This window comes from Saimiri boliviensis, chromosome 8 (assembly GCF_048565385.1).
Source record: "Saimiri boliviensis isolate mSaiBol1 chromosome 8, mSaiBol1.pri, whole genome shotgun sequence".
NCBI lineage: Eukaryota > Metazoa > Chordata > Mammalia > Primates > Cebidae > Saimiri > Saimiri boliviensis.
The window spans coordinates 81,811,793-81,838,400 of NC_133456.1; the positions used below are offsets into that span (position 1 = coordinate 81,811,793).

The 26,608-nt window shown below is 35.5% G+C and overlaps 1 protein-coding gene across 9 annotated transcripts in view; it reads left to right on the forward strand.

Annotated features, from left to right (window-relative positions):
* Positions 1–26,608, forward strand: part of OPA1 (OPA1 mitochondrial dynamin like GTPase) — a 98,347-nt gene that overhangs the window by 65,983 nt on the left and 5,756 nt on the right. For 5 of the 9 annotated variants that reach the window (XM_003927027.3, XM_003927028.3, XM_003927026.3 and 2 more), the window contains 4 exons: positions 576–692; positions 1,925–2,018; positions 2,777–2,887; positions 26,330–26,404. In XM_003927027.3, the coding sequence (XP_003927076.1) occupies positions 576–692; positions 1,925–2,018; positions 2,777–2,887; positions 26,330–26,394 (387 nt within the window). In that variant the 3' untranslated portion in view covers positions 26,395–26,404. Of the gene's footprint in view, positions 1–575; positions 693–1,924; positions 2,019–2,776; positions 2,888–3,913; positions 17,968–26,329; positions 26,405–26,608 lie in introns of those variants that run through there. The other 4 variants (XM_074404736.1, XM_074404739.1, XM_074404738.1 and 1 more) reach the window with 1 other exon arrangement.

Consider the following 26,608-nt stretch of genomic DNA (forward strand, 5'->3'; position numbering starts at 1 on the left):
CCTCATCTGTCAAATGGTGTTGATGGTTGTTCTAACATTGTTTTGCTCAAAAAAGGACTGTGGGTATTAAAGAATATTTAGCACTCAGACTGTCTAGTAATAAAGCAGTAGGGATCATACTGGTGTGGTAAAAGTGAAATTTGATAATCAGGAAGGAAATGTTGAGTTGATGGACATGATCTGAGACCATCTTCTTAAGTGCTACCTCTATTTTTAGATAAGGCTTTCAACCTCCTTTTGCATCAGTTTCCTCACCTCTAACTAGGGGAAGATAATACCTACCCTATCTACTCCACAAGATGATTATTTGATTATAATATCAACATGTGTTTAAATCTTTGCTAATTTTTAAGTACATAAACTGGTAATGGGTCAGAGTAGTAATAAATCTAAGCTTTGTCTTCAAAAAAGTAAATGAATAAAAAAGTTTGAATAACTATGTAAAGAATAACCTTGCCTTTGCTTTTGATTAACTTTTTTTGATAAATAATTTTTTTTTTAACAACTTCTCAGAGTCTGGTTGATCAAGGAAGAGTACACAGTAACTCTGGTTTTTGTTTTCTTTTCTCATTTAGATTAAGGATACTTGGCATCAAGTTTATAGAAGACATTTTTTAAAAACAGCTCTAAACCATTGTAACCTTTGTCGAAGAGGTTTTTATTACTACCAAAGGCATTTTGTAGATTCTGAGGTAAAGTTTCCAAAAACAGAGAGAAATATTTTTAAGCAATAGTTGTTAAAATATGTTTAAAAGTAAACTTTAGCTTAAGCATTAAGTCCTTTGATCATCTGGGGAAAAGGTATGTATAATTTGTAAAGAATAATCTAATTTATCTTTTCAAAGATGTTTGCCACTTTGTTAGTAACTACGTCTTACATGCGTATTATCCCCGATGCTTAATAAAGTAACAGGAAACAGTGCCTTACAATTCCCTGACCTATAAGAATTTTGGTTAACATTTTTATGTATTTCTATTCAACTTTTTCTACACACAGGGAGAGAGAGAAAGAGGGAAGGAGAGAGGGGAGAGAGAGAGCGAGCGAGCGTGTGTGTGTGTAACATAACCATCCAGTTGTATAATGGAGATCATACTGCAAAATAGTTTTTATCTTGTTTTTCTCAGGTGTCATAATTATTTCTTCACATCACTAAATCCTGTTTTAAATAATCATAAAGTTCTTGGATTAGAATGTTTCATAATTTAAAGGAACCCCTAGGTGGCAGCAGGCTGATAGATTTTGAGCATTTTCTTACAAGCAAAAATGCTTTTAAGTATCCTTTTGAAAAAGCTCAGTTAATCAACAGTCTTTTTTGAGACCTCTAACATGCTGTTCTTTTGTTTTCAGTAGATGAAAGTAAATTTGTATTTAAATACAGCTAGGTAAAAGTGGCAATTTTTTGCATAATTTTAATTGTTGTGGGAACTTCTTTCTATAGAAACTTTTGTAGAAAGAAGAAACTTCCTTCTATAGAATAAGCTTCTTTTTAAATACATCAATTTATTTTTATACACAGCTGAATTTTTTAAATGACTTTAGTGCAGACTCAGAGAGGTTAACCTAAGGACATATTTAAGACAAATATGGTTAATCGAAACTAAATATAAATGGCAGGTATATACTATGAATTTCAACATGCATACAGTGTAATGGAATTATCTACTTCTCAAGCTTACTTGTTTTGTCATTAGACTTGAAACAAAGCTATATAGGTGTCAGACAGATAGAGGCCAAATTATGCAGAATTTCATGGCTCCATATAGAAAGGATTCTTCAGCTTAGATATACAGTGTATGCATTAGGTAAATTTGGGTACTTTTAAAGCTTAGGACATATGTACTGGTTCTAGTAGTTGTACGTGTTTATGATTATAGTTTTCATTTTAACTTTGCATCTGGTAATCTTGATTACTTATTATTTCAGTTGGAATGCAACGATGTGGTCTTGTTTTGGCGTATACAGCGCATGCTTGCTATCACCGCAAATACTTTAAGGCAACAACTTACAAACACTGAAGGTAAGCCACACGGGGACTGCAGTCTTATTTTGACATTAAAAAATAATAGTAGTAATATCCATAGTTAATAGAAGGATGCCAAAAATAGATTTATTAGAAAAACTGGCCAGGTGTGGTAGCTCATGCCTGTAATCCCAGCACTTTGGGAGGCCAAGGCAGGAGAACCGCTTGAGGCTCAGAGCTTAAGACCAGCCAGGGCAACATTGCAAGACTCTGTCTTTACCAAACAATAAAATAAATTAGCCAGGCATAGTGGCACACACCTGTAGTCCTAGCTACTTGGGAGGCTGAGGTGGCAGAATCACTGGAGCCCTAGGATTTTGAGCTACATTGAGCTATGATTGTACCAGTGCACTCTAGCCTAGGTGACAGAGTGAGACCCTGTCTCTTTAAAAAAATATATATATATATTATTTGCTTTTAAAATAAATCATAATTGGAAAAGCTGGGCGATAAAACACCCCAGGAGTTTATCTTCATTGCATGAAACTCTATTAGGAATGGACTCCTAGTTATCACTTAGTTTTTGGGAAATCTGCGCTTAAGTGTATAGCTTAAGAGTATGACATTCTCTGAGGCTATATATAGGTTTCATGCTGATAAAACTACTGTATGACAGAGATTATGATATGAAAAGTATGAATTTAGCAATAGTTCTAACATGATAGAAAATTTGCTCTCTGTATATAGGTTAATTTTATCATCTGTATTCATTTATAAAACAATGCTCCTCAGGTTTTTAAATTTACTTTAAACAGTTAGGCGATTAGAGAAAAATGTTAAAGAGGTTTTGGAAGATTTTGCTGAAGACGGTGAGAAGAAGATTAAATTGCTTACTGGTAAACGTGTTCAACTGGCTGAAGACCTCAGTAAGTAGTTCATCCTGCCCTCCACCTTACTACCTGTTCACCTTTCCCATTTCCATTTGTTTGTTCATCCATTTAATCTCAAACTTACAGAATAGTTACAAGGAATTTTTTTCTTCTCTGAACTATTTGAGAGTAAATTGCTGACCTTAAGTCCCATCACTTCCAAGTAAGTTACTATATAGTTCTTAGAAACAGATTTTCTCATAGCAACCAAACACTGGTAAATTACAATATCGAATTCTCAGACCCTCTTCAAGTTTCACGCCTTGTCTGGGTATTATCCTCCCATATAACAAGATGTTCAGGCTCACTCCCTGACCCAACTTCCTTTTTTTGGAGAACGATGTTTAGAAATGGAGACCTGGAAATTATGTATGGTCACTGTTACTGGAAAATCACTGTTCCCAGGTTTCTCAGTGGAAACAGCTAGGAAATAAGTGTTGTGGATGCGTTTGTGTGTGTGCAGATGAATATATACACATTGACATCTGTCTTCCTAAATCATGTGTATATTTATATATTAAAAACTGTGCGTTGATGCTGATGCTTCCCATTTTAATCCAGCATTACAGGGTTTGTTCTAGTGTTCTTCCTTTTGATATTTGTCATTCATTTTCCTGATAGAAAATGGGCTTCTAGTATTCTTAATATATTTTTATATTTTGGTCTGTCCTTCTCTACATAACCAAACTTGAATGAAGATATGTCCTTTTCCATTGCAGAAATGTTCTATTTCATTTTTTAATGAGCTTGGACTCTTACAACACTACACGCCAGGCCACCAGATGGCGCCGCTGCACCCTGCATTGACACCCCTTTTACCTTGTCTGGGCTCTGACATCTATGGCAGGTTACTCTTCATGGAGTCCTCTTTACTGAGCTCATGCTGACACTCTGTGTCAGGTGCCTCCCCATCTCATCCTCCCCACCTGCTAGCCCCTGCCCAACCCCACACAGATTCCCTCCTAACCTGAAGCCAGACCATGCCTTTGTGGAGACACCCTCTTTATCCTGCTTGTGTTTCAGCATCCTGCACCAGGCCACCCTCCTGCACAGGTACTCTCCTCATTACTGGACTAGGCTACCAGCAGCCCCGTGTGAACCCCTTTATAACTCAGGTCAGGCACTGACACCCACCATAGGCTACTATGGCTTCCCCTTCCCACCATCCTAGCTTGACCCTACTAATAATCATTTGTCACTGTTTGGGGGGATAGTTGGTTCTTTCTTGTAGGTTCCTAGCTTTAAGATAGGATTGAGTACTAAAATTTACTTAGGTCTTTGAGAACTCAAGGAAATCAGTGAAACATTCCTATTGTTATTAAATTAAAAGTAGACACCTGTAGTTGCTGCCTCTGTTTGAACCTGTCTTGTTACAAGTTCCCCTTATTTCAGCTTCATGAAACAAAGTATCTTTTCCTTTCAATGTGTATTAAATTTGCTATCTTCATAGTTTTCTGAAACCTAAAAGAATACAAGCAGATACTATTAATAAATTAGAAAGAAGTTCTGCAAATTTGAAAGCATTTTCTAAACTGAGTTTTGTTGTTACGATACAATCACTAGGAACATACAGGAGAAACCAGGCAGGGCCCTTCTGTTTCATACCCTGCGCCTGCACAGCATGCTCTGCCCTTGTTATCAGCCCTGCTGGTCTCAACCTCTTCCTCTAGTAGTCATCTAAGCTCAGCATTGCTTTTTCCTTTCTTTTTCTTTCTTTAAATAGTCTTCTTTTGAAATGTATCTCATTTTACCTTTATTTTCATTTTCTGTCACTTTGGTGTTTTCCATGCCACCTTGGCAGTATAGTTAAGTTTGTGCTGATGTGGAAGATTAATGCTGAAATCTGAACTGTCATTTGCTAGCTGTGTTATGTTCAGCAGAGAGTCTGCCAAAGCCTTAGCTTCTTTATTTGTAAAATGACTCTTATAGTGGTTATTTCACAGGATTGTTAGGGAGAATTACTTCAACAAGCATTTGCAAGTCCCTGGTTCATAATTTCGTGCTTAATTAACTGTTACAGAAAGAAGTATGTCATTGTCACAATGTATACAAATATATTTCTTTTATATCCCTTGTGATATAATTATCAAGACAGTGAAGTAATTCAATGAATTTTACCAGCATAACATATTTTTAAGCAATTGAAAAATCTTAAGTATCTTTATGTTTTTAATAGAGGCTTTGCAGCCCCATCACTCTCTACTCCCAATCTGATTATTTAAAGAAAGTGGATTACTAACTCAGATATGTACACTGTCAAGCCAAGTTTTATGTCCTGCTGGTGGTTTTCCTGAGAAAGCAGTCATATGACTCCCTTGAAATGATTTACTACTTTTGTACATATAAAATTATGATGGTGTTAATGTACCAAATAATGTCCTTGGAAGCAAGGGTTTTCAGTGACTTAGCTCCATCAGTCACTCTGAAGGAGATGAGCCATGACTTTGCCATTAGTGAAAAAGATTCTTGAGAGTGCCTTTCCTTACTGTTTATCTTTGGTCTGACACTTAAGAATACGGTCATGGATACTTCAGCCAGAAAGCTTCAAAATTTAAGTTACTGATGTATTATAAGGATCAAAGTTTCTGGTATAACCTATTCAATTAGAACATAGTGTATTGGTTAATTGGATTTGGAGAAAGGGAGGCAATCAGGTTTTTACTACAGTTTCAGCATGTTACAGAATGTTGTATAGGTTGTTAAAATGTTGATGCATTCATATTTTTTGCCAGTCTTGTACAATTTTAAATCGTTTCCTTACTTTGGAGACTCACCAACTGACCACCCTTTAAGATGAGTACATAAGCAGTAGTAATACGTTTTTCTTTCACATCCTGGAGAAGATATACTATGTTCACTATTGAAATGAAGCCAGAAAGCTAGAATTAGGAAGGTTAAACACATGAAAAAGGAGCTCACCTGTTTTTTGTCTCAGAAGCTCTTGTAGGATTCTTTGGAGATATGGTAGATTCCATAGCTGGAACAGGAAAAGAGCAGGATGAGTCTGTGGGTGTAGAAAGGAAGGGAGTGCTTGAAAGATGATGTCAGCAGGTCACAGAAACCCTCTGAAGGAGGCTCCCCAGCTGGCCAGGCTGGGGACAATTTGGGCCTCAAAATAATGACAGTAACAAATTGCAACCCATTGAATTACATAGGAATCCATACATTGGTAATTATATAAATAAGGGAATAAAAGCAGTGATGCAAAAAGGGATGTTTATATAATCACAGAAAATATGTACTAATTAAAAGTGGGAAAAGAGTAACTTTACAGTGGAGGAGCCTGACAGTCATCAATTTAGGTCAGAGTTAATATTATCAGTAACAGTCAAATCAAAACCATATGTCATCCTCTAAAACACAAGAAGACTCCAGCAGGACTTCTAGTATGTTCTTACCGAAGATGTATAACTTAAATTCAGTCATAACAATACCTGAGACAAACCCAAGTTAAAGTACAGTCTGCAAAATAACTGGCCTGTAATCTTCAAATGCATCAGGATCATGAAAGACAAGGGAAGTGCAAAGAACTGCTCCAGCTGGAAGAGACTGAAAACTAAATGCAATGTGTGATTCTAGATTGGATCTTTTTGCTCTAGGACATTAATGGGCCCGTTAGTGAAATTTGAATGGGATGTCAGGGTTCCACAGTAGTAATCTACCAGTGTTAATTTTTAAATTTTGATTGTCAAGCTGGGATTATTTAGGAAAATACTCTTATTCATAGCTAATATGCAGTAGAATATTTGGGAATGATAATGCATAGTGACAGCAAATGTTTCAGGAATGCATGTCTTTGTAGTGGTCTTGCAACTTTTTTGCAAGTCTGAGACTGTTTTCGCATAAAAGGTTTAAAAAGCTTAATTTTGTTTTTGTAACTGATAATGGGTTAAGGTCATGTGAAAGTACTTTAGAAATAACCAGACTTTGAAAACATCATCTCTGAAGACATTGAAATACTGAGTTACCTTATGGATAATCTAATAGGATATACAGCTGATTTTTCTACCTTAATTTCTTGTTGGCAGTATCTACCCATACTTAGATATTGTCTGCTGTTAAAATATGCCCATTAAGACTTTCATGAAACTTTTTATTTTATAGAAAATTCCATTTCAAATAATTTTTTAAATAGACATTTATGATGTCAACTTAGATAAAATATATTTGGATTTCCAGTGTAAGTTTTAGTAATGTGTCCAATCTATTTATTAAAATAGACTACAACTTTAGAATACTTTTGTTAGAGAGATGAAGATTAATATGTTATGGCTCAATTCAAAGTTGTTCTTTTTTAATATGATCTATTTTATGATTTATAAAACCTGTCTTACGATTGTCATATATAACAAGTAAGAAGCCGGGCGCGGTGGCTCAAGCCTGTAATCCCAGCACTTTGGGAGGCCTAGGCGGGTGGATCACGAGGTCAAGAGATCGAGACCATCCTGGTCAACATGGTGAAACCCCGTCTCTACTAAAAATACAAAAAAATTAGCTGGGCATGGTGGCGCGTGCCTGTAATCCCAGCTACTCAGGAGGCTGAGGCAGGAGAATTGCCTGAACCCAGGAGGCGGAGGTTGCGGTGAGCTGAGATCGCGCCATTGCACTCCAGCCTGGGTGACGAGCGAAACTCCGTCTCAAAAAAAAAAAAAAAAACAAGTAAGAGTGCTAACACTGTGCAGACATGGTACAATTTGTTTTCTGCCCCATTCTACCTCAGAAACTGAGTATCTGGGCACTGATAACAATTGGTAGTAGTGTTATTTGCTCCTAAGCCAAGTTTCACAAGTATAGTGTGGAATTGTTTTATTGTTTGTTCTATGAACGTTGTATCAGCTGTTTACTAGGTTATTGTGAGGTTTTGGACCTTCATAGAAATTGCTTATAACTTAGGACTTAGAGTTCTTTTTTAACTCCTGTTCACTAAAACCTGAGTTATGCTTTTTATTCTCTGTGCATGTAATCAGAGAATCACTGATACTGATGAATTTAAGGGGCATTACTGATCATTTAGATTGCTCTATGTCCTAAGGAGTCTTGGCTGGGTGCAGTGACTCATGCCTGTAATCCCAGCGCTTTGGGAGGCCAACGTGGGCGGATCACTTGAGGTCAGGAGTGTGAGATCAGCCTGGCCAATATGAAGAAACCCTGTCTCTACTAAAAATACAAAAATTAGCTGGGTGTGATGGTAGGCGCCTGTAATCCCAGCTACTTGGGAGGCTGAGGCAGGAGAATCACTTGAACCCAGGAGGCGGAGGTTGCAGTGAGCTGGTATCGCGCCATTGCACTCCAGACTGGGTAACAGAGCAAGACTCCGTCTCAAAAAAAAAAAAAAAAAAAACCTAAAGAGTCTTTTCTTCTTATTTTGCAATAAATTCCTTTTGATTTCTTGTAAAAACTTGAAACTGTTTATGAATGTAAAGTAACATTTGAATACTTGTCTTGTGCCAGATATTAGCTTAAATGCTTTATGTGAATTTCCAATTGAGTCTCACAACTTTTGAGTTAAGTAGTTTTCTCATTTCACAGGTGAAATGAAGGGTTAGAAACTCAAGGTAGTAGATGCTAAAGCTGAGATTTGGGACCAGGTCTTTTAACTACTGTGCCAAAATAGTTTGGGGGTGGGGGGAACTCAAGCCTTTGGAAAATATAATTACACAAAATTGTCCTTTATATTGAGAAACTTCCCTAGTTAACAGTGTCCTTCACAGGGTTACTCAGAAAGACATAAATATTAGTGATGATGATATTGATGAAGGTACTCATTCTTATCACAGGTACTTTCTATAATATAAACATCTTTGGATTTTAAACTTTTGGATTGTATGGAAACTTTGATAGAACATCTGGGTAAATGAACACTACAGTGTATAAAGCCACTAAGCAAATTAAGGGAAGTTAATTTTCTTTATATGACTTGTAAACATATCTCTAGATGTACTTTATCAGATTCCACCATAGGTGTAGTGTCTGAGTTGCCCAAAATTTAGAGTTTTTGTGTTCCTACTTAGATTCCTAAAGTTCAGCTATAACAGTTATATTAATAGAATCTATAGAAGCTTTAATTGTGCACAGTGTTGGCTGTTTTTTCATTGAAAGTGCTAAAGAAATACACTGCTACTGTTAGAAGTTGCATGTGTTTCTTCGTATTTCTTGCTCTTTATGTGAGCAGAAGATATACTTTAGTAGACTCTGAATACTTCAGAGCTGTATCTTGTTTACCAATAAAATGTGAAAACTGGTAAATTCCTTCACTTGGGCTACCATTGTATTGGCCTATTTTAATGGTGTAGTTTGATATTCTTAATGTTAAAAGCAGTATAGCTTAAAAGAGGCTGGTAAATTAGAATTTTCCAATATCCTCAGCTTCTTTTTCTCCAGCAGTTAATTTGCTTTGCTGACTCCCTACGCGAGGTGGCAACAGCTGGCCCTTTTACTGGAGCTTGGGGGGATTAGAGAGTAGAAATCTCAGCAGCGTGCTCGGCCTCTTGCCTCTGTTGACTGTTCTTTATTGTTTGATGCCTGAGCATCTCCCAGACAGCAAGCAATTGTTTCTTGAAACTTAAAGTTTGTTTCTCTTGGGAGTATACAATGCTGTTGGGGCCTGTCTTTGTGTTTCTTGGCTTTCCCAGTCTCCTCCTCTCCTCCATCCTATGCTTTCTCTTGATAATTAGAAAGGAGCAAAGATACCTTTTTATTTGGGTCTTCATGAGATTCTAAAACTTAGAAATACAGGTTACAGATGGGAGTTTCTTTTTTCAGTAAGGTATTGAATACCACCAGGTATTCAATAACAGAAATCATGTTTTAAATGAAAACTTTGTTCTTCTTAATATAATTTAGTGAGAGAAAACAAATACATTCGTGCATTTTTGAAATTATGGTAATAAAAGGGAGCAGCAGCAAGGTCACCTAATACTGCCATTTTAAAAGCTCAGATTAGAAACGTATCATAACTGCTTAAATCTAAAAAGATCTTTCACTTATTCCAAAATAGAATTCTAGTTTAATAGGATAGTTAAAGGAAATCTCCATGCCATTTGGAAACTTGAATAAAAAGTAGTCAGAACATAGCTAAATAGAACCCCGAGGTAGGCAGAATGATTTTAGTCTTCATATTTAGAAAAGAAAACATCAAGATACCCTGGAGCTTAATTTCTACAGTTACTTTACGTTCCTACACTTCTCCCATACCTGCCATATCCTTGGGTGTTGTTATGGGTGAGAATAGTGTCTGTGAAGTAGTATGAGATGGAAATTTTCCTAGAAGGATGATTATACTCAGAATTTGGAACTTAGAATTGTAGAAAGGGGAAGTTATGTGTTGAAAACTGTTTGTGGGGGTGGGGCTCTGGCATGTGGATTTTGTTAAAGCTGCACAGGTGATTATTGCCATCCACCATCATCGTCTCCCCTCCTTCCCCTGGGCTGGCATTCCAGAGAGTTCTTTCAGTGCATAGCAAGACAATTTGTCATGCTATTAATTGGGATAAAATTGACATATATTCATTTGTAGTGTCTGAGAGACAATGTCACTTTGGAAAATTTGGTGAATTATTTGAACCGCATCTGCACTAGTTCTTTTTGTTTCTGCAGACTTAATCAAATAAAATGAATTTTAAAGGAATTTAATAGAAGAGAGGGTAACATCAAGTTGTAGAATTCTACGTACTTAGGTTCAGTGGAGATTTTTTTTTAAAGAAAAAAAAAGCACCCAATCAAAAAGAATAGAGTAGGGTGTCCTGGAGAGAACACATGAACTGTAAGCATCCCTGTGGCATCATTCAGATCTCAGTGCTGTTGCTTTGTTTCTTTGGCTTGCAATACCATTTCATCCCTCCCAGGTTTGAACCTATCTCGAGGCAACCTTTTCCCTTTCTTTTTATGCATTTCTCTCACTGTACCTCTTCTACATCATCATCACTTAAACCTAACCCAGTATTTTTCTCCTACCTGCTTATTTAACTTCCTTCAGTGACTAAAAACCACTCAGATACCGCCAGTGTTGTTAAATGGAGCAGAATAGAGACGTCTCACTATAGGCAACTGTAAATCAACGAAAATAACCATATAAAGAAGAAAAACATTTTTACATCTATCATGAACTATCCCTTCTGCCAAAGTGATTTGGTTCATTCATAAATTCCCCATCATTTGTATGTTGCATTTTGTACTGTACATGTTTACTGAGTGTTCGATTGGGATCTTGTAACACAGACTGTTCATTAGCCCCCTTCTCTTGACTTAACAAGTTGGGGGGAACTAACTCTTTTTATCCCAAGGAAACTTTCTTCTACTCTGTCTTGCTGGAAAGTTCTCACTTCTCTTATAGAGTAGCTTGCATTTGTGGCATTCACTTCTTCTGTTCCACCCACTCCCTTCATAATATCTTGCAATGTGGCCTCCATCTGTATCAAAACCACTTATTGACAGGTCACAAATGATTTCCTAATGTCAATCTACCCAGTTCTCCAGGAAACTTTAATCATTTTTTATGTTTATTCGGAGTTTTTAAGTTCATTGGAATATATTCAAGTACTTTCAGAATGATTATGTGATGTAGAAATGTGTACGTTTGAAAGACATTGGTATTTTTTTCTTCTTCGCTACATAATAAATAATATATCTGTTTTATGATAGCAATACTTGAACTTTTAAGGCATCTTTTCGTGGTAAATGTGACAATTTTTAAAACCTGGCCTTTGTAAAATAATATTTTTTTATGGTAAGATGATTAACAAATTAAAGCAACTAGGGAAGACTGAAGAATTATTTTCACCTTAAGTCTGTATAGATGAAGTAGGCTCTGCTTCGTGTTGGAACAAAACAAACAAACAAAAAACCCTAAGTTGATATAAAGATAAAGCAATCCTCAGAGAAAGTCCTCTGTGTCAGAGAAGTAGTTATTTACACAGAATTCCACGTGACAGTGCCTGAGTAGTGTGTTTTCCAGGTTATTGATGAGAAAATCCAGACTCAAAATGAGTCTTTTAGAATGAAGTACATTTCTCATGGCTGAAGTCTATCTTAAAAAGTTACTAGGTAAGAATATTAATAAATTAGTACAAGAGTAAAAGAACATTTTCTTTTCCATAATATTATGCATGCTGCTGGTACTTAACATTTTATAAGCAAGTATATTCTTTTGCTTTAAACCCAAGTTTTAACTGATTAAGAATAAAGACAAGAATGTGCTCTACAATAATGTATGGATTGAATTTGCCATTTATCATTTTAAAGTAGTTTTTATTTATATACTGTCGGGAAAATACTCTTATGTATTCAAAAGGCCAATGCACAGATTTTTTTCTTCTTCTTCTTCTCTTTTGAGACAGAGTATCAGTCTTTGCCCAGGCTGGAGCATAGTGGTATGATGATGGCTAGCTGCAGCCTTGGACTCCTGGGCTCAAGTGATCTAATGCCTTTAAAGTTCAGAATAAACTTAAGCGTTTTTATTTTTTAATTGTTATGATTTTGCATATTGAATAGAAAAAATAGAATCTAATAGCTGAAAACCTAATCAAGAAATAATTCATTGGACTATGTAACAGTATATAAAAAATAAAATTAAACAAGATATGAAATCTCAAAGGATGAGTAGATTGATGCACATGAAACTGATAACTTCTGTAAAGTACAGATCTCCAAGTAATTGAAGAAACTAGTTAAGAGTGGAGAGAATTTTAATTTTTCACTATTTTGTACATTTCTAAACTGTGTCTCCCACAGCTCTTCTCCCCCAGTGAGCACGATTCAGAATTACCTTTGAAATGTTATGGTCTTCATTATCCTATTCATGGAAATGACAAAGCTAATACATGATGTGCTCTATCTCAAAAGTAACAGATAGGTCGGGCGTGGTGGCTCACACCTGTAATCCAAGCACTTTGGAGGCCAAGGCGGGTGGATCACCTGAGGTCGAGAGTTCAAGACCAGCCTGACCAACATGGTGAAACCCCATCTAAAAAAAAAAATAGAGACAGATATTTTCCCAAATAACCTACTGATGGTTGTGATACCAAGAGATATTTCATGGGACCACATGCTCATTGCTCATCATGGTATCATCCTCAGTGGTTGGGATTCACAGTGAATTCTTCTCATGTCCTGTAACTATGCATCGTGGATCTATCATCTAAAAATAAATCAAATCTTCATGGAACTCGTGAAGTTTTCACACTTGTACCTTCCATTTAAAATTCTTTCATTGTTACCTCCTGTGTACAGAATATTTCATTTTAATTTCTCTTAGAACAGCTCATTTATTTATTCTTTAGTTTCAATATTCTGAGTAGTAGAAGTTCGGTATTTTTTATTATATTAACTCCAGTTAGATCTCTTTTCTGGGCCAAGAATTAAAGTCTTTTTATCTTTAGTGTCCCCTTTTGTTGGCACTGTTTCATAGTCTGTGTCATATGAACAGATCTGTCTTTAGACTGATCTTTACCAAAAACTACACTACCAGAATTTGAGGTTTTTTTAACATCCCTTTTAATATGACAGAGCTAGCATATAACCATTGCAGGAAATTAGAAACAATAGATGACAAAATCTAAAAAAATAATTGCCACCGCCCAGAGATTAGCATTGTAGTTTAAGACAATTTTGAATGTGGTCCTAGGGACATAATTTCTGGAACACATTTTTTCATGAAGAGCACTCAGGTTGGCTCCTTATACCCACACATCTTAAGCTCATTGTCAGTGCCCCTATTTCTAATTTCCCATCTCTCAGTGGGCGAAATTTTTCTTCATTTTCTTCATATAAACTTATTTCAGAAATGTTCGGTAAGAGGAATAAGCAGCATTAGTAAAAATAAAACCTATGGTACCAGTTACTTTGTATAGTTCAAGTGTTCTGGAAGCCATATTGTAGCATAGCGTGTACTGAAAATCACTCTCCTTTGAACATGAATCCCATACCTGTATTTGGGACCTGGCCTTCCCATGTGTGCTTATGTATTCATTATGTCTCCTTTCTGTCTTTCGTCAAAGATGCTCAAGTCATTTTCATCTTAAAACTATAGGTTGATCCTTCCAGGCACTCTACTAGCTACTTGTGAAATCTAATCTCTTACAAAGGGTAGCTCTTTGATTCTCACTTCTACTGAATTTTTTTTCCCCAAGATTACTGAAAATTCAAACAATGGCCCAGGCGTGCATTCAGGACTAGGAAATACTTCCATGTACACAAAACTAAACACGCATGTTCTCACTTATAAGTGGGAGTTGGACATTGAGAACACGTGGACACAGAGAAGGGAACAACACACACCAGGGCTTGTTGTGGGTGGGGGGCGGGGGGTGAGAGGAGCGAACTTAGAGTGTGGGTCAGTAGGTACAGCAAATCACCATGGCACATGTATATCTCTGTCACTGTCCTGTACATTCAGTACATATATCCCTTTTTTTTTTAATAAATAAAGGAAAAGAAAAAGATTTTGAAACTTAGAAAAAGGAAAAGAAAATAATTCCATGTAACTATGTCATTTGGTGCTTTGGAGTCCATATCCTACTTGAGACTCTCAGATCTGGCCCTCACAGTTAATCGTGCTTTTCAGTTTACAAAACTTAGGTTTGTCCATGTGTGTCTTGTAAAGTCATATGAAGCTTGTAAGGCATTATGCCCATTGTTCATATAGAGAAATTAATGTTCATTGACGAAAATGGTTAAGCCAATTACATAAATATTTATGGCAAAACTGGGGCTAATCATATGTGTTACAGACAGGATTTTTTTCTAGAATTGTGTAGGTATCCTGTTCATCATTAGTCTTTGGGTTTGTGTTTATGGTAACCATAGACAACCAAGTTCATATAATTTGGTTTCTTTTTTATGTGATTTTTAATATATGTTAAGGATCTATAACAATGAATTTGCCTCTTAAAGAGGTACATAATGTTTTCATTCCTAAAAAATATATAATTCTAGGTTTATAAATCTGTGTATACTCAGTACCAATTGAATTTTGTGATTGTTCTTTTTGATAGAAAAGAAACTGTGACTTAAAGGTGATTTTCCAATTTAATGGAATAAATGAAATGAGTTGAGAAGTTATTTTTATTTTTCTGAACCTGATTCTCACTCAGTTGTGATAAACAGCACCCCCGTAAGATAAATTCACTAATAAACTGAGAACTTAGGAAATCAGCCTAACATGAATACCTTTTCTTGTGTTAAGTTTCATAATCCTTTATCGTAATACAACATTTTTTAAGAGATAGAACTTATATTTCATTGTTGCTTTCATCTCACCTAATTCATAATTTTATTAAAACCTACAATTTTTAATTTCATATTTTTTTCATAAATTTTTAGTTTGGTTTATAAATCAGAATTACATTCTCTGATCTTATACTTTCTTTTACTTTTAAAATTACAGTGATGAGCTGACTGTTTAAGAATCATTCTCATGATTCATTCGTCTGTTTTGCCTCCTCTTTAAAGCTTCAGCACTGAAGGTCTTTTGACAAACCAATATTTATAACAGTTTGACAGCAGGATGAGGAACAGCGTTTGTCTTTGTAACAGCTTGAAGAAAGACCTTTTCCAGGACCCAGTCATGCAGTTACAATCTTGACCTCTTTCTTATGCTGGGAACATGCATACAGCAGCACCTCCCATGTGTTTTCTTGTCCCATTGACTGTCCATTCACTTCCCATCTGTTTTGCAGTCTTAAAGGAACAGAAGGGGCCCTCTTATAAATCTGTCTTTGCAGGTGATAAATGATGCCTATCTCTTTAAGGGCTGCCTGGGTGGTTTTCCTTTTCTTAGAACATTTTTACTTTCCTCCTAACTAAATTCAGGGAAAAATATAATTTTAAGAATAAGAGAAGAAAAAGTGATGTTTTTTTTAAAGCATTTTTAATTGACTAAGAATATTTTGCTGATCTTTAGTCTTCCCAATTGCCTAAATCATGTTTTTTCGAATGTATTATTGACATTTAGATTTTTGTCCAGGAGCAAAATGAATGTATTCATTTTGAAATAATGTAACTTGTTTTTTAAGAAAACAAAGCAATATATCATTAATGAGTTAACATATAAAATAACTTTTTAAGTTTTTTGTCATAATTTAAGTGCATCTTATGTATTGAATACAAAAATAAAATAGTTCAGAGTAAGTCATTGTAATCTTATGGTAAAATCTGTTCATTTTTTTACATTTAAAAAAGGTGATCTGGAATCCCATAAAAATTTATGCTTTTACTCCTGTTGCTGCAAATTAAGTATTATAGAAATAGATATTGATATTATTGGGTTTTTAAAGATTTCAGCAGAAATCAAAATAATATACTTTTTTTCCCATGCAAAAATTATTCATGCAAGGTTTTATGTAACAAATATTGTCCCTCCATGGCCCTGCAGAATGTTCTTAAATTACTGATTTAGAGTATGCCCGGCATACAATGACCTCTTTTAGAATACTGTGGTGTGTTATGTGAATCAGCTGGCTAATAATATACCTTCTACAGACTTGCTCGTTAGTTTGTTTATTAATTCCCTGGCATATTCCAAAATGTGAGGTAATTTACATGTATCCTATGCAAAAGATAAAACTACTTAAATGAAAATTTTGGGTTAGAGGAAAGGGAAAATTCAGGCAAGTGAAATAAAGTAAAATTTAAGAGACGATTGGTACCCCCTCAAAATGCATGTTCAAGGGTTCCACATACAGGCAGACCTCGTTTAATTGCATGTCACTTTATTGCACTTCATAGTTACTGCATTTTTAACAAATAGAAGTTTCGTGGCAACCCCACACTGAACAAGCTTGTTGGCACTATTTTCCCAGCAGCCTGTGGTCGCCTCACATCTGTCGCATTTTGGTAATTCTTGCGGTATTTAAAATTTTTCCATTATTATTATACCTGTCATGGTGATCTATCATCAGTGATCTTTGATGTTTGTATTGTAGCTGTTTGGGGTACCACTAACTGTGCCCGTATTAGTGAACTTAATCAGTACATGTGTGTATTATGGCTGTTCCACCAACTAGACATTTTGTGTCTCCTCCTCATCCATGCCTCCATAGTCTCTATTCCCTAAGACACAACAGTATTGAAATTTGGCCAGCTAATAACCCTGCAATGGCCTCTGCTTGTTCAAGTGAAAGCTAGAGTACCGTATCTCCCTTTAAATCAAAAGCCAGAAATGATTAAGCTTAGTGAAGGAGGCTTGTTGAAAGTCAAAATGGGCCATTAGCCAAATTGTGAATGCAAAAGGAAAGTTCTTGAAGGAAATTAAAAGTGTTATTCCAGTGAACATATGAATAATAAGGCAGAACAGCCTTCCTTATTGCCTAATGTCTGAATAGAAGATCAAACCAGCCATAACATTCCCTTAAGCTAAAACCTAATCCAGAACAAGTCCCTCTCTCTTCAGTTCTGCAAAAGCTGACAGAGGTGAGGAAGGTGCAGAATAAAATTTGAAGCTAGCAGAGGTTGGTTCATAAGGTTCAAGAGGAAAAAAGCCATTTCTGCAACATAAAAATGCAGGGTGCTGATATAGCAGCTGCAGCAAGTTATCCAGAAGATCTAAGATGTTTGATGAAGGTGGTTATGCTAAAGAACAAATTATTGTTTGAGATAAAATAGCCATCTATTGAAAGAAGATGCTGTCTAGTAATTTAATAGCTAGAGAGAAGTCAGTGCCAGGCTTTGAGGCTTCAAAGGAGTGACTGTCTCTCCTATTGGGTGCTAATGCAGCAGGTGACTTTCAGTTGAAGCCAACCTGAAGAATTTACCATTCTGAAAATCCTACGGCCCTTAAGGATTATGCTAAGTCTACTCTGTTTGTTTTCTAAAAGCAGAACAAAAAAGCCCAGATGACAGCGTATCTGTTTACAGCATGATTAGCTGGATATTGTAACTCTTGAGACCTTCTCAGAAAAGATTTCTTTCAAAATATTGCTGCTCATGCAAGAGGTCTGATGGAGATGTACAGGGCAATTAATGTTGTGCCTGCTAGCACAACATCTATTCTGCAGCCCATGGATCAAAGAACGCTTTCAACGTTCAAGTCTTATTATTTTAACAAATACATTTCTTAAGGCCCTCACTGCCATAGTTTGTGATTCCTCTGATGGAGTTAGGCAAAAAAAAAAAGAAAAAAAAAAAAAAAGTAGAAAAGTTTCTGGAAAGGACTCACCATTTTAGATGCCATTAAAACTATTCATGATTCATGGAAGGAGGTCAAAATGTCACCATTAACAGTTTAGAAGAAGTTGATTCCGACCTTCCTGGATGACCTTGAAGAGTTTGAGACTTAGGAGGAAATAACTGCAGATATGGTAGGGATAACAATAGAACTAGAATTAGTAATCTTGTAATATGATAAAACTTGAACAGATGAAAAGTTGTTTTTTATGGAGAAGCAAAGAAAATGGTTTCTTTTTTCTTTTCTTTTTTTTTTTGGGAGGGGGCAGTCTCAGGTTGAAGAAAGTGGTTTCTTGCGATGGAATCTGTTCCTGGTGAAGATGCTGTGAACATTGTTGAAATGGCAGTAAAGAATTTAGAATATTACATAAACTTAGCAGATAAAGCAGCTGCAGGGTTTGAGAAGATTGTCTCCAATTTCTAAAGAATAAAAATTTGAGTAAATTTGGGTAAAATTTACCCAAACTTACCTATTGTGAGTAAAATGCTATCAGACAGCATCACATGCTACTGAGAAGTCTTTCATGAAAGGAAGAATCAGTCAGTCATCTTATTTTAGGAAATTGCCGTAGCCACACTAACCTGCAACAACCACCACTCCGATCAACCAGCAGCCATCAACAGCAGGCCCAGACCCTTCACCAGCAAAAAGAGTATGACTCACTAAGGGCTCAGATGGTCCTTAGCATTTTTAGCAATAAGGTATTTTTAAATAAGGTATGTACATTGTCTTTTAGACATAATGCTATTACACACTTAATAGATTACAGTATACTGTAAACATAAATGCACTGGAAAGCCAAAAAACCATATGTGGCTTACTTTATTGTGATATATACTTTATTGTGGTGGTCTAGAACCAAACCTGCAGTATCTCCAAAGTATGCCAGTACTTTGCTAGAGGCAAGCTGCAAATTTAGCCCTGAGTTTCCTGGTGGCTGGCAGATGCAAAATGGAAAGCAGAGGTCATTACGTCATTCATGGTGACCGTCAGACAACACAGCAGTTGCTTAGGAGAAGCGTAGGTCTTCTTGGTACACACAACTGAGAGAAATTTCCCTTAGAGTAGATACTGAGTTAGATGATAATAATGAATCTAATAGCTACATAATCATGAATATCATGGGGCCGTTTATTGTAATGTTCCTCTTGTAGGCTAACGTATGCAGTTATGGGGGGAAAACGATGCTATCCAAACACTTAGCTGTTTGGTTTGGCTTATCTAAATGTAAAATAGATGGTATCCAGAGAAATAGATGAACTCCATACAGTCTCCCATAAATTTTATTTATTTATTTATTTATTTATTTATTTATTTATTTTTACAGCTGATTTTTTAATAAGTATCAAGTAGCCAGAAGTTCAAGATTTTACACTCATTGACATTGACAAGCACCAGGAATGGTACTATTTTTTATTTGTTAAACCAGAGCCATAATCACTATAACTAAGCCGAAATTAGGATTGCCATCCGCTTATAAAAGTTGAGTGGTCCAATAAGTATAAAAGCCTAAGTATAAGGCTAATTCATGTTCATACTGAAGCCTTTTGGAGAATAGGCCTTAAGATATATAGAACGTATTTGAAGAAGTTTTGATTGTACTAGCCAAAAGGAGCCTGGTAGAAATGCTCGTGTTAAGAGTTCATTTTTTGAAAAGCTGAATTTATCAACAAATTGCTATTGAGCATTTGATATATTCAGCAGACATAGGTTGCAATTTACCTTGCAGACTTTCTTAAGGCTACTTTCTTTCTAAATTATACTTTATGGGGGTTATAAATTAGCAATTTTTTAATAATCATGTTTAATGATTAAGTATTATTTAAGTCAGATCACTCAACTATGAATGAATGAATATTCATGGAAATCTGCAGGACATCTATTACATAGCAAGCAGTGCTATGCTAGGTCAGGTTACTTTAAATAACAATCTTTTGTTAAGTAGAGAATTTATACAGGCAGCCATTGCTATTCTCCACATTAATGCTCAGAAAAAATGTTATTAAAAGGATCTTTCCAAAATGAACTATGAAGCCCCATGAGAACGGCATGGCAATTTGTGGTTACACATTTTACTAGAGGGTTAATAGTTTTAAAAGATGCAGTTATATAATGAATTACAACAATACATTTTAATCCCAAGTTTTAAATTAGTGTGGACTTTGAATTCTTCTGGATAGATTCCTTCATTTTCTAAATAACAAAGATAGGACTGTGACTTACCCAGTTATAAGGTTAATAGCAAATACTATATTGTCATATATTTTTAAATGGTGTACATTACATGTTCTCTGTAAAAATCATATAAAATAACTTCCCCATAGATTATTAAAAGGTTAGACTAGGGATTCTTAAAAAACTTTTTTCATCAGATCCTTCTTTCATTATTGATCCTGTGAAGTCCATGTTATAGAAGATTTTGTCTACAACAATACAGTTGCCTTTTTAATTAGAAACATAACCACCGGTTATAGTTCCTAATCAGTGTAAGTAAGTAGTTGTTAGAAGAGGGGGATGTGTTTCTAGTCCAAATGAAGATTTCCATTTGAATTTTTGAAGTAATGGAAATAACCCAGACTTTACAGGCCCCAGAAATCTGGGAACCTCAGCTTTAAAAGTACTGTACCCGTCTTTTAACAGTTTTCCTGGACATGTGAATTGATGCCTTCTTCTTCTCTAACAAGCAGGAATATTGTTTGTCTTCATTGAGTGTTTAAAAATAATCATGCCTATTTCAAGGAAAAAATCTGTGGGGCTAAGATTCAGAAAAAAATAAGTGCTAGATTTAATCATAAACCTTTGTCTTTCTCTTTGGTTCAACCTTTCATCAAGCGTAAAAGTTACACCTTTTTTCTTGTGCTGAATCTAAGATTTTAACTATAGTTTTGAGAATCTTAAATATATAGTCTCTTGTTCACCTTTTTTTCCTTTTATCGTTTCCCCTAAACCCTAGATTCATTTAAAAGCTGAACTTCTAAAGGGCACTTATATAGTGTAATTGTCTAATAAAAAGCAAACCTTTTCATGAGCAATATATATTGCACAATAAGAATTATTCCTTTACTTTTCAGTACTATACTGAATAGCTTTTTACAGTAGAATGTCACTTAGAGGGTATCTTAAAGCTTAACACAAAGTGTTTATGCAACATGTTATAAAACAGTTCTATTAAGGTACATTTGGATCTTTGGATATGTGGCTTGCTTAAAGTGCACTGCATTAGTAAGTTGGCAGCTTGCTTTCTTTAAAAACATCAAAAGTTTTAAAAGGTTTATTTCAGTGCATGTGTTAGTGTTTTGTGTGTGGTTCTTTGTTCCTGTTCTAAACTGTTATTAACCACTGAAGTGAACCTTCTCCCGGGTTTGGCCTTTTGGTATTCACAGTGTATTCAAAACCTAATTACAGATTAGTCTATATTTGAGACTTTTAGAGCAAGTATCAGAAGACCCAAAAAGAAAATGAGAGTAGCAATATCATTTCATGTAGAGATAAAGAGACCCAAAACATGAATGGGTGTCAAGTCATTTGAAGAAAAGAAAAAAAGAGAAGGAACTTCATTCACTGAGACGGTTTATGAGTTGGGGATTATGGGAATATTCATGACTCAATCAAGAAGCACAATGAATCGATGTTTGAAATAGCTCATCTTTTAAGTAAACACTGGATAAATGGAAAGGAGACTCAGTATTCACTGCATGTAGAAATAGCTATTTCTGTATAACAGAAATAGTAGTTTGTTAATCCCTTCCTGAGTTGGTTTAACTTACCAAGTAAATCACAGATTTTATTCTTTATTTATGAATATTTAATTCAAATATTTAATGGAAATGAGAGTTTGCTTTATAATTAGTCAATGCTGATCTATACACATATGTCTGAGAGAAAGCAATTTCTAATGATGAAATAGTTACAATTATATTTTTTGAAATTTTAAAGCACTGTAATACCAAAGCATTAATTTGAAGAATCAGAAAGTAGGAAATTTTTGTTGCTAACATTCAATTTCATTGTTTATGGATAACTTGGTTTTCTATGCAGCCAGGTGGCATAGTTAGTGTACAGACATTCTTGGAAATTATATCAAAATGTAAGATGAATGAATTTATGAGAAATAATTCTGCTTATTTGTAATGTAGCTTTCTAGAAAAGCATGAAATCAGAATGTAGTTTCTAAAGCTGCAAGTGAATATATATACATAGTCAGCATCTTTCAGCCTTGACAAGAAGATGCAATCATTAAGTTGAAGGGATTTTTTTTCCCATTTTTGTTGCTGGACCTGAGTATGCTGTTCGATGTTGCTTGTCTGATTCAGGTGTGACCCACCAGCTTTCCTTGACCTTCATTATCTATGTGTATTTTGCCTCCTTTTCCCAGCTTGCTCTTGCTCTTCTGATCCCATCTTCAGCCCTCTTGATCTCTAGTGTAATATTCCTGAAGCCAGCTAAGTTATTTTTTTCTCTTTGAAAACCACAGCCCTTATTTTCTGTGCCATGTTTCAGGGAACTTCATTCATTTATCATGTATCGACCATACAGAGTGATCCAGGCATTCTTCTAGACACTGAAGATGCCCAGCTTTTTTGTCCCATTTTGTCCTCTTGTATTTTTCTCTAAGGATTTCCCCAAATGTGTATATATTTAGTCTCCTCAAAGGGGCATAATTTTCATCAGAATGTGATAGCATATTATGTACTATTTGGTCATCCTTAGGCATAGGAATACTTAGGAGGTGTCAGTAACTATTTTGTTCCTTTTTACTGAAATGCATCTTATTTTAAGCATCTTATTTTAAGCCAAAGGTAATACTTTAAAAAGACCAAATAGACTTAACAGTATTTGCTTTGTCACTTTGAGCTTTACTTCATTATGAGTTAACATACGGTAGCAGACTGGGTATAGTAGCTCACGCCATGTAACTCCAGCAGTATGTGAAGCCGACTGCGGAGGACTGCTTGAGGCCAAGACTTCGAGACTAGCCTGGGCAACATAGTGAGATGCCATCTCAACAACAACAAAAAAATTTAAATTAGCCAGGTGTGGTGCCACATGCCTGTGGTGCCAGCTACTTGGGAGGCTAAGGTGAGAGAATCCCTTGAGCCCAGGAGGTCAAGGCTGTAGTGGGCCGTGTTTGCATCATGGCACTCCTGGGTGACAGTGTGAGACTCTGTCAAACAAACAAACATGGTAGCAGATGTAGTGTGTGTTTCTTAGAGCAGTGTAGACAAAGCTAACTCTCCAGGCTTTAATGTCCCCATATTTAGCAGTGATACCTGCAGGGTTGTATGACAACCAAATGAAACACCAAATTTGGAAATGCATAGTAGATACATTATAGAATGAGAGAGTAAGCCAGGAATGCGTCTCAGAGATAGGATATCACCTGCATTCTCATATCACTTTATCAAATGCATTGCGACAGTGAACCAGAGAAATAAATGTTTTTGTAGATAATGTTTAAAGGATAGATTTATCATAATTGCTCTTTTAACACTCACCTCCAGTCTCCCCTCTCTTCACACTTCCTGCCCCTATTACTTCCTGTTAACCTAATTAAGTGCCCTTTGTCATTCCTGAGGTTTCAAGGCATGGTAGTACTGTCTCCTGATTCTCTAACTGTAAATATTTAAGGGAAATTTGGCATTTTTTCATTTTGTGGTTTTCGTGTTAAAATACATTAAATAGTCGTTTTGCTTTTATTTAGGAAAAAAAACTGCCTACCTCTTAATTTTAGAAGAATTTGATTTTCATTTAGGGCTTACAGAGACACCTGCATCAGAGTGGCTCTTGGTGTCTTTCAATCCAGTTGGATCTTGCTCTGAAGTAGTCTCTGATAGGGAGTGAGGCTGCTGTACCGAATGCCTGCAGTAGTCCGTCCAGTTCAGGATGGGGTCACGGATAGGGCAAAAGGATGGGTAGATCTGGCTTGCGGCTGCCCTATGGAACTCAAATTGTGTATCAGATAGAGTTGGATTTCTTCTCTTCATACAGTATAGCATTCCCAAGTAGAAATATTTCTCAATGAAATGTGGAGAGAAGCACCTTTTTAAGATTTCCATGTATTGCCTGATTTAAGTTAGATGATTTTTTTTTATTTGAAGACCACATTTATTTCCAGAATCGTAGGTAACAATTTAGAAAATGTCTTTCTCCTAACCTCCCCACTTTTTAAAACTCCTTCAACTGATGAACTGATGTGAAACTTCTTACATTCACTGGGAAAAAACAAAATAGATTAAGCTGTTTCTAAGCAACTAGATGAATTAATTTTAAAACTAAGAATCTGGTCTTATTTTGGGAAAGAAAAAATGTTTACTGATTTGTCTGCTGTTTAAAAAATGGAAGTGAGCCTACCAAAAAATTGAGACCAAACATCTAAGAGATGGGTTCAATTTTTTTTTTTAGTTTCTCTAGTTTAATTTTGTATATAAGGGGGTAATGCTACCTTCATAATAATTATTATCATATTTTCTGAATAAATAGTTTGATTAAAACAACTGGACTTCTCACACACACAGATTTTATGTTAGTCTGAATCTAATACCTAGAATTAGAAGTGCTTCAGCCAGGCATAGTGGCGTTTGCCCATAGTCTCAGCTACTCGGGATGCTGAGGCAGCAGGATCAGTTGAGCCCAGGAGTCTGAATCTATCTAGCCTGGCCAACATAGCGAAACCTGGAAGTGTTAAATTACTGGAAAAATAATATGAAAGAATGAATTACTGGAAAAAGAGTATGAAAACGTTATGTTCTTTATATGTAACCACTGTAGGCTTTGTTGAGTTCTTGCAGTGCTGATAAGAATTCATAAAAAGGACAATTCTTCATTTTCTTGGGTACTCATCATGAATGCTGCCTCATTGATAAAAAGGAATACTTATATCTTCAGTTGTAGATTATTTACTTTTGAATATAAAAGATATAAATTTCAAATATTAAATGCATCTTACATAGTTTTCCTATATAGAGAAAGCAGAATGATTGCCAGTTTTGCCTATGGGTCACTGACTTTGAACCAGCCAACACACCTTAATTGGTAATTTCCACTAATATGTTAAAGTACATGAAAAGGACAAAAATATTTATCATGCTTACTTTAAAACATCTATGTTTTAAAATAGGAGGTCACACACAGTGGCTCACACCTATAGTGCCAGGACTTTGGGAGGCTGAGGCAGGAGGATCACTTGAGCCCAGGAATTCAGGACCAGCCTGGGCAACAAAGTGAGACCCTGTCTCTACCAAAAAAATTAAAAATTAAAACTTAGCCAGGTGTGATGGCACGTGCCTGTGGTCTCAGTTATATGGGAGGCCAAAGTGGGAAGATCACTTGAGCCCAGGAGGTTGAGGCTTCTGTAAGCCCTGTTGGCACCACTGCACTCCAACCCGGGCCACAGAGTAAGAACCCCATCTCAAAATATAAAATAAAATAGGAGGTGAGTGATACGTTAGCAATGAAGTAGTACAGATAACAACTTTTCTACTTTGCATAGGGTATTGGCATGGACTGTGAATAGTTCATGCTTATGGAAGAAATATCATTTCAGACAGAGATTATATATTTCATTTAGAAGTCTATAAACAGGTAAACCTAAAATAAATAATGTAAATTTACCTTTAGTGGCTCTGGTGTTCTTAAACTTTTCTTATTTATAGCTGGCAAAGTACTTTTTTCTATGTATTTTTATAGAATCATTGCGCTTCTCATGTTTGTTGCAAGCATCTCCTACAGTTTCCTTTGTCTTTTAATTTTATAACATGTAAGTGAAAGTATACATTTCAATATGGCCATATTGATTGATCTTTTCCTTTGTAACTCTTATTACTTTATGCTTAAAAAGTCATTTCCCAGTCTAAGGCCCCCTATATTTTCTTTTAGTTTTTTTAAATGGCCTCATTGTTTTATATTTTTCTGTGTTTCAGACATTGCTAACTGTGGGTTTTTGATTGGGCTTTAGAAAATCTGAGAATTCCTTAATAGTATGAACATAATTGTACATGTACTTAATACATGTTTTTTTCCATGTTAAGAGTCCACAGCTTTTATTAGATTCTCAGAGGGGTCCATCAGTCTTTCTTCCCAATTCCAAAAAATGTCTGAGAGCTATTACTATAATCCATCTGGACTTGATTTAAATAAAAGGTAATGTGGTGAGACTCATGTTTTTTCCCTTTTCCCCAGATAGTTAAGTATACTAGCCATTTGGTAAATAATTATCTCCTGATTTGTGATACATTTGAAAAATAAATTTGTTTTTCTTTAATTTATTTTTATCTCCACAGAGAAAGTTAGAGAAATTCAAGAAAAACTTGATGCTTTCATTGAAGCTCTTCATCAGGAGAAATAAATTATATTAAGTGAGTAAAAATTCTATAACTCTATAGGTGTTGACTAAATACAAAATTTCACTTTCCTTAATAGTTTATCATTCTGTTTCACTTACATCCCACTTGTTACTTATGCTGTAATTTCAGTGGCATGAATCTCTGAAACTAGCTTCCGAATTTCATTTCTGTAATATTCCTTTGAATAACTTGATTGCCTTCTGGCGAAACTAAACG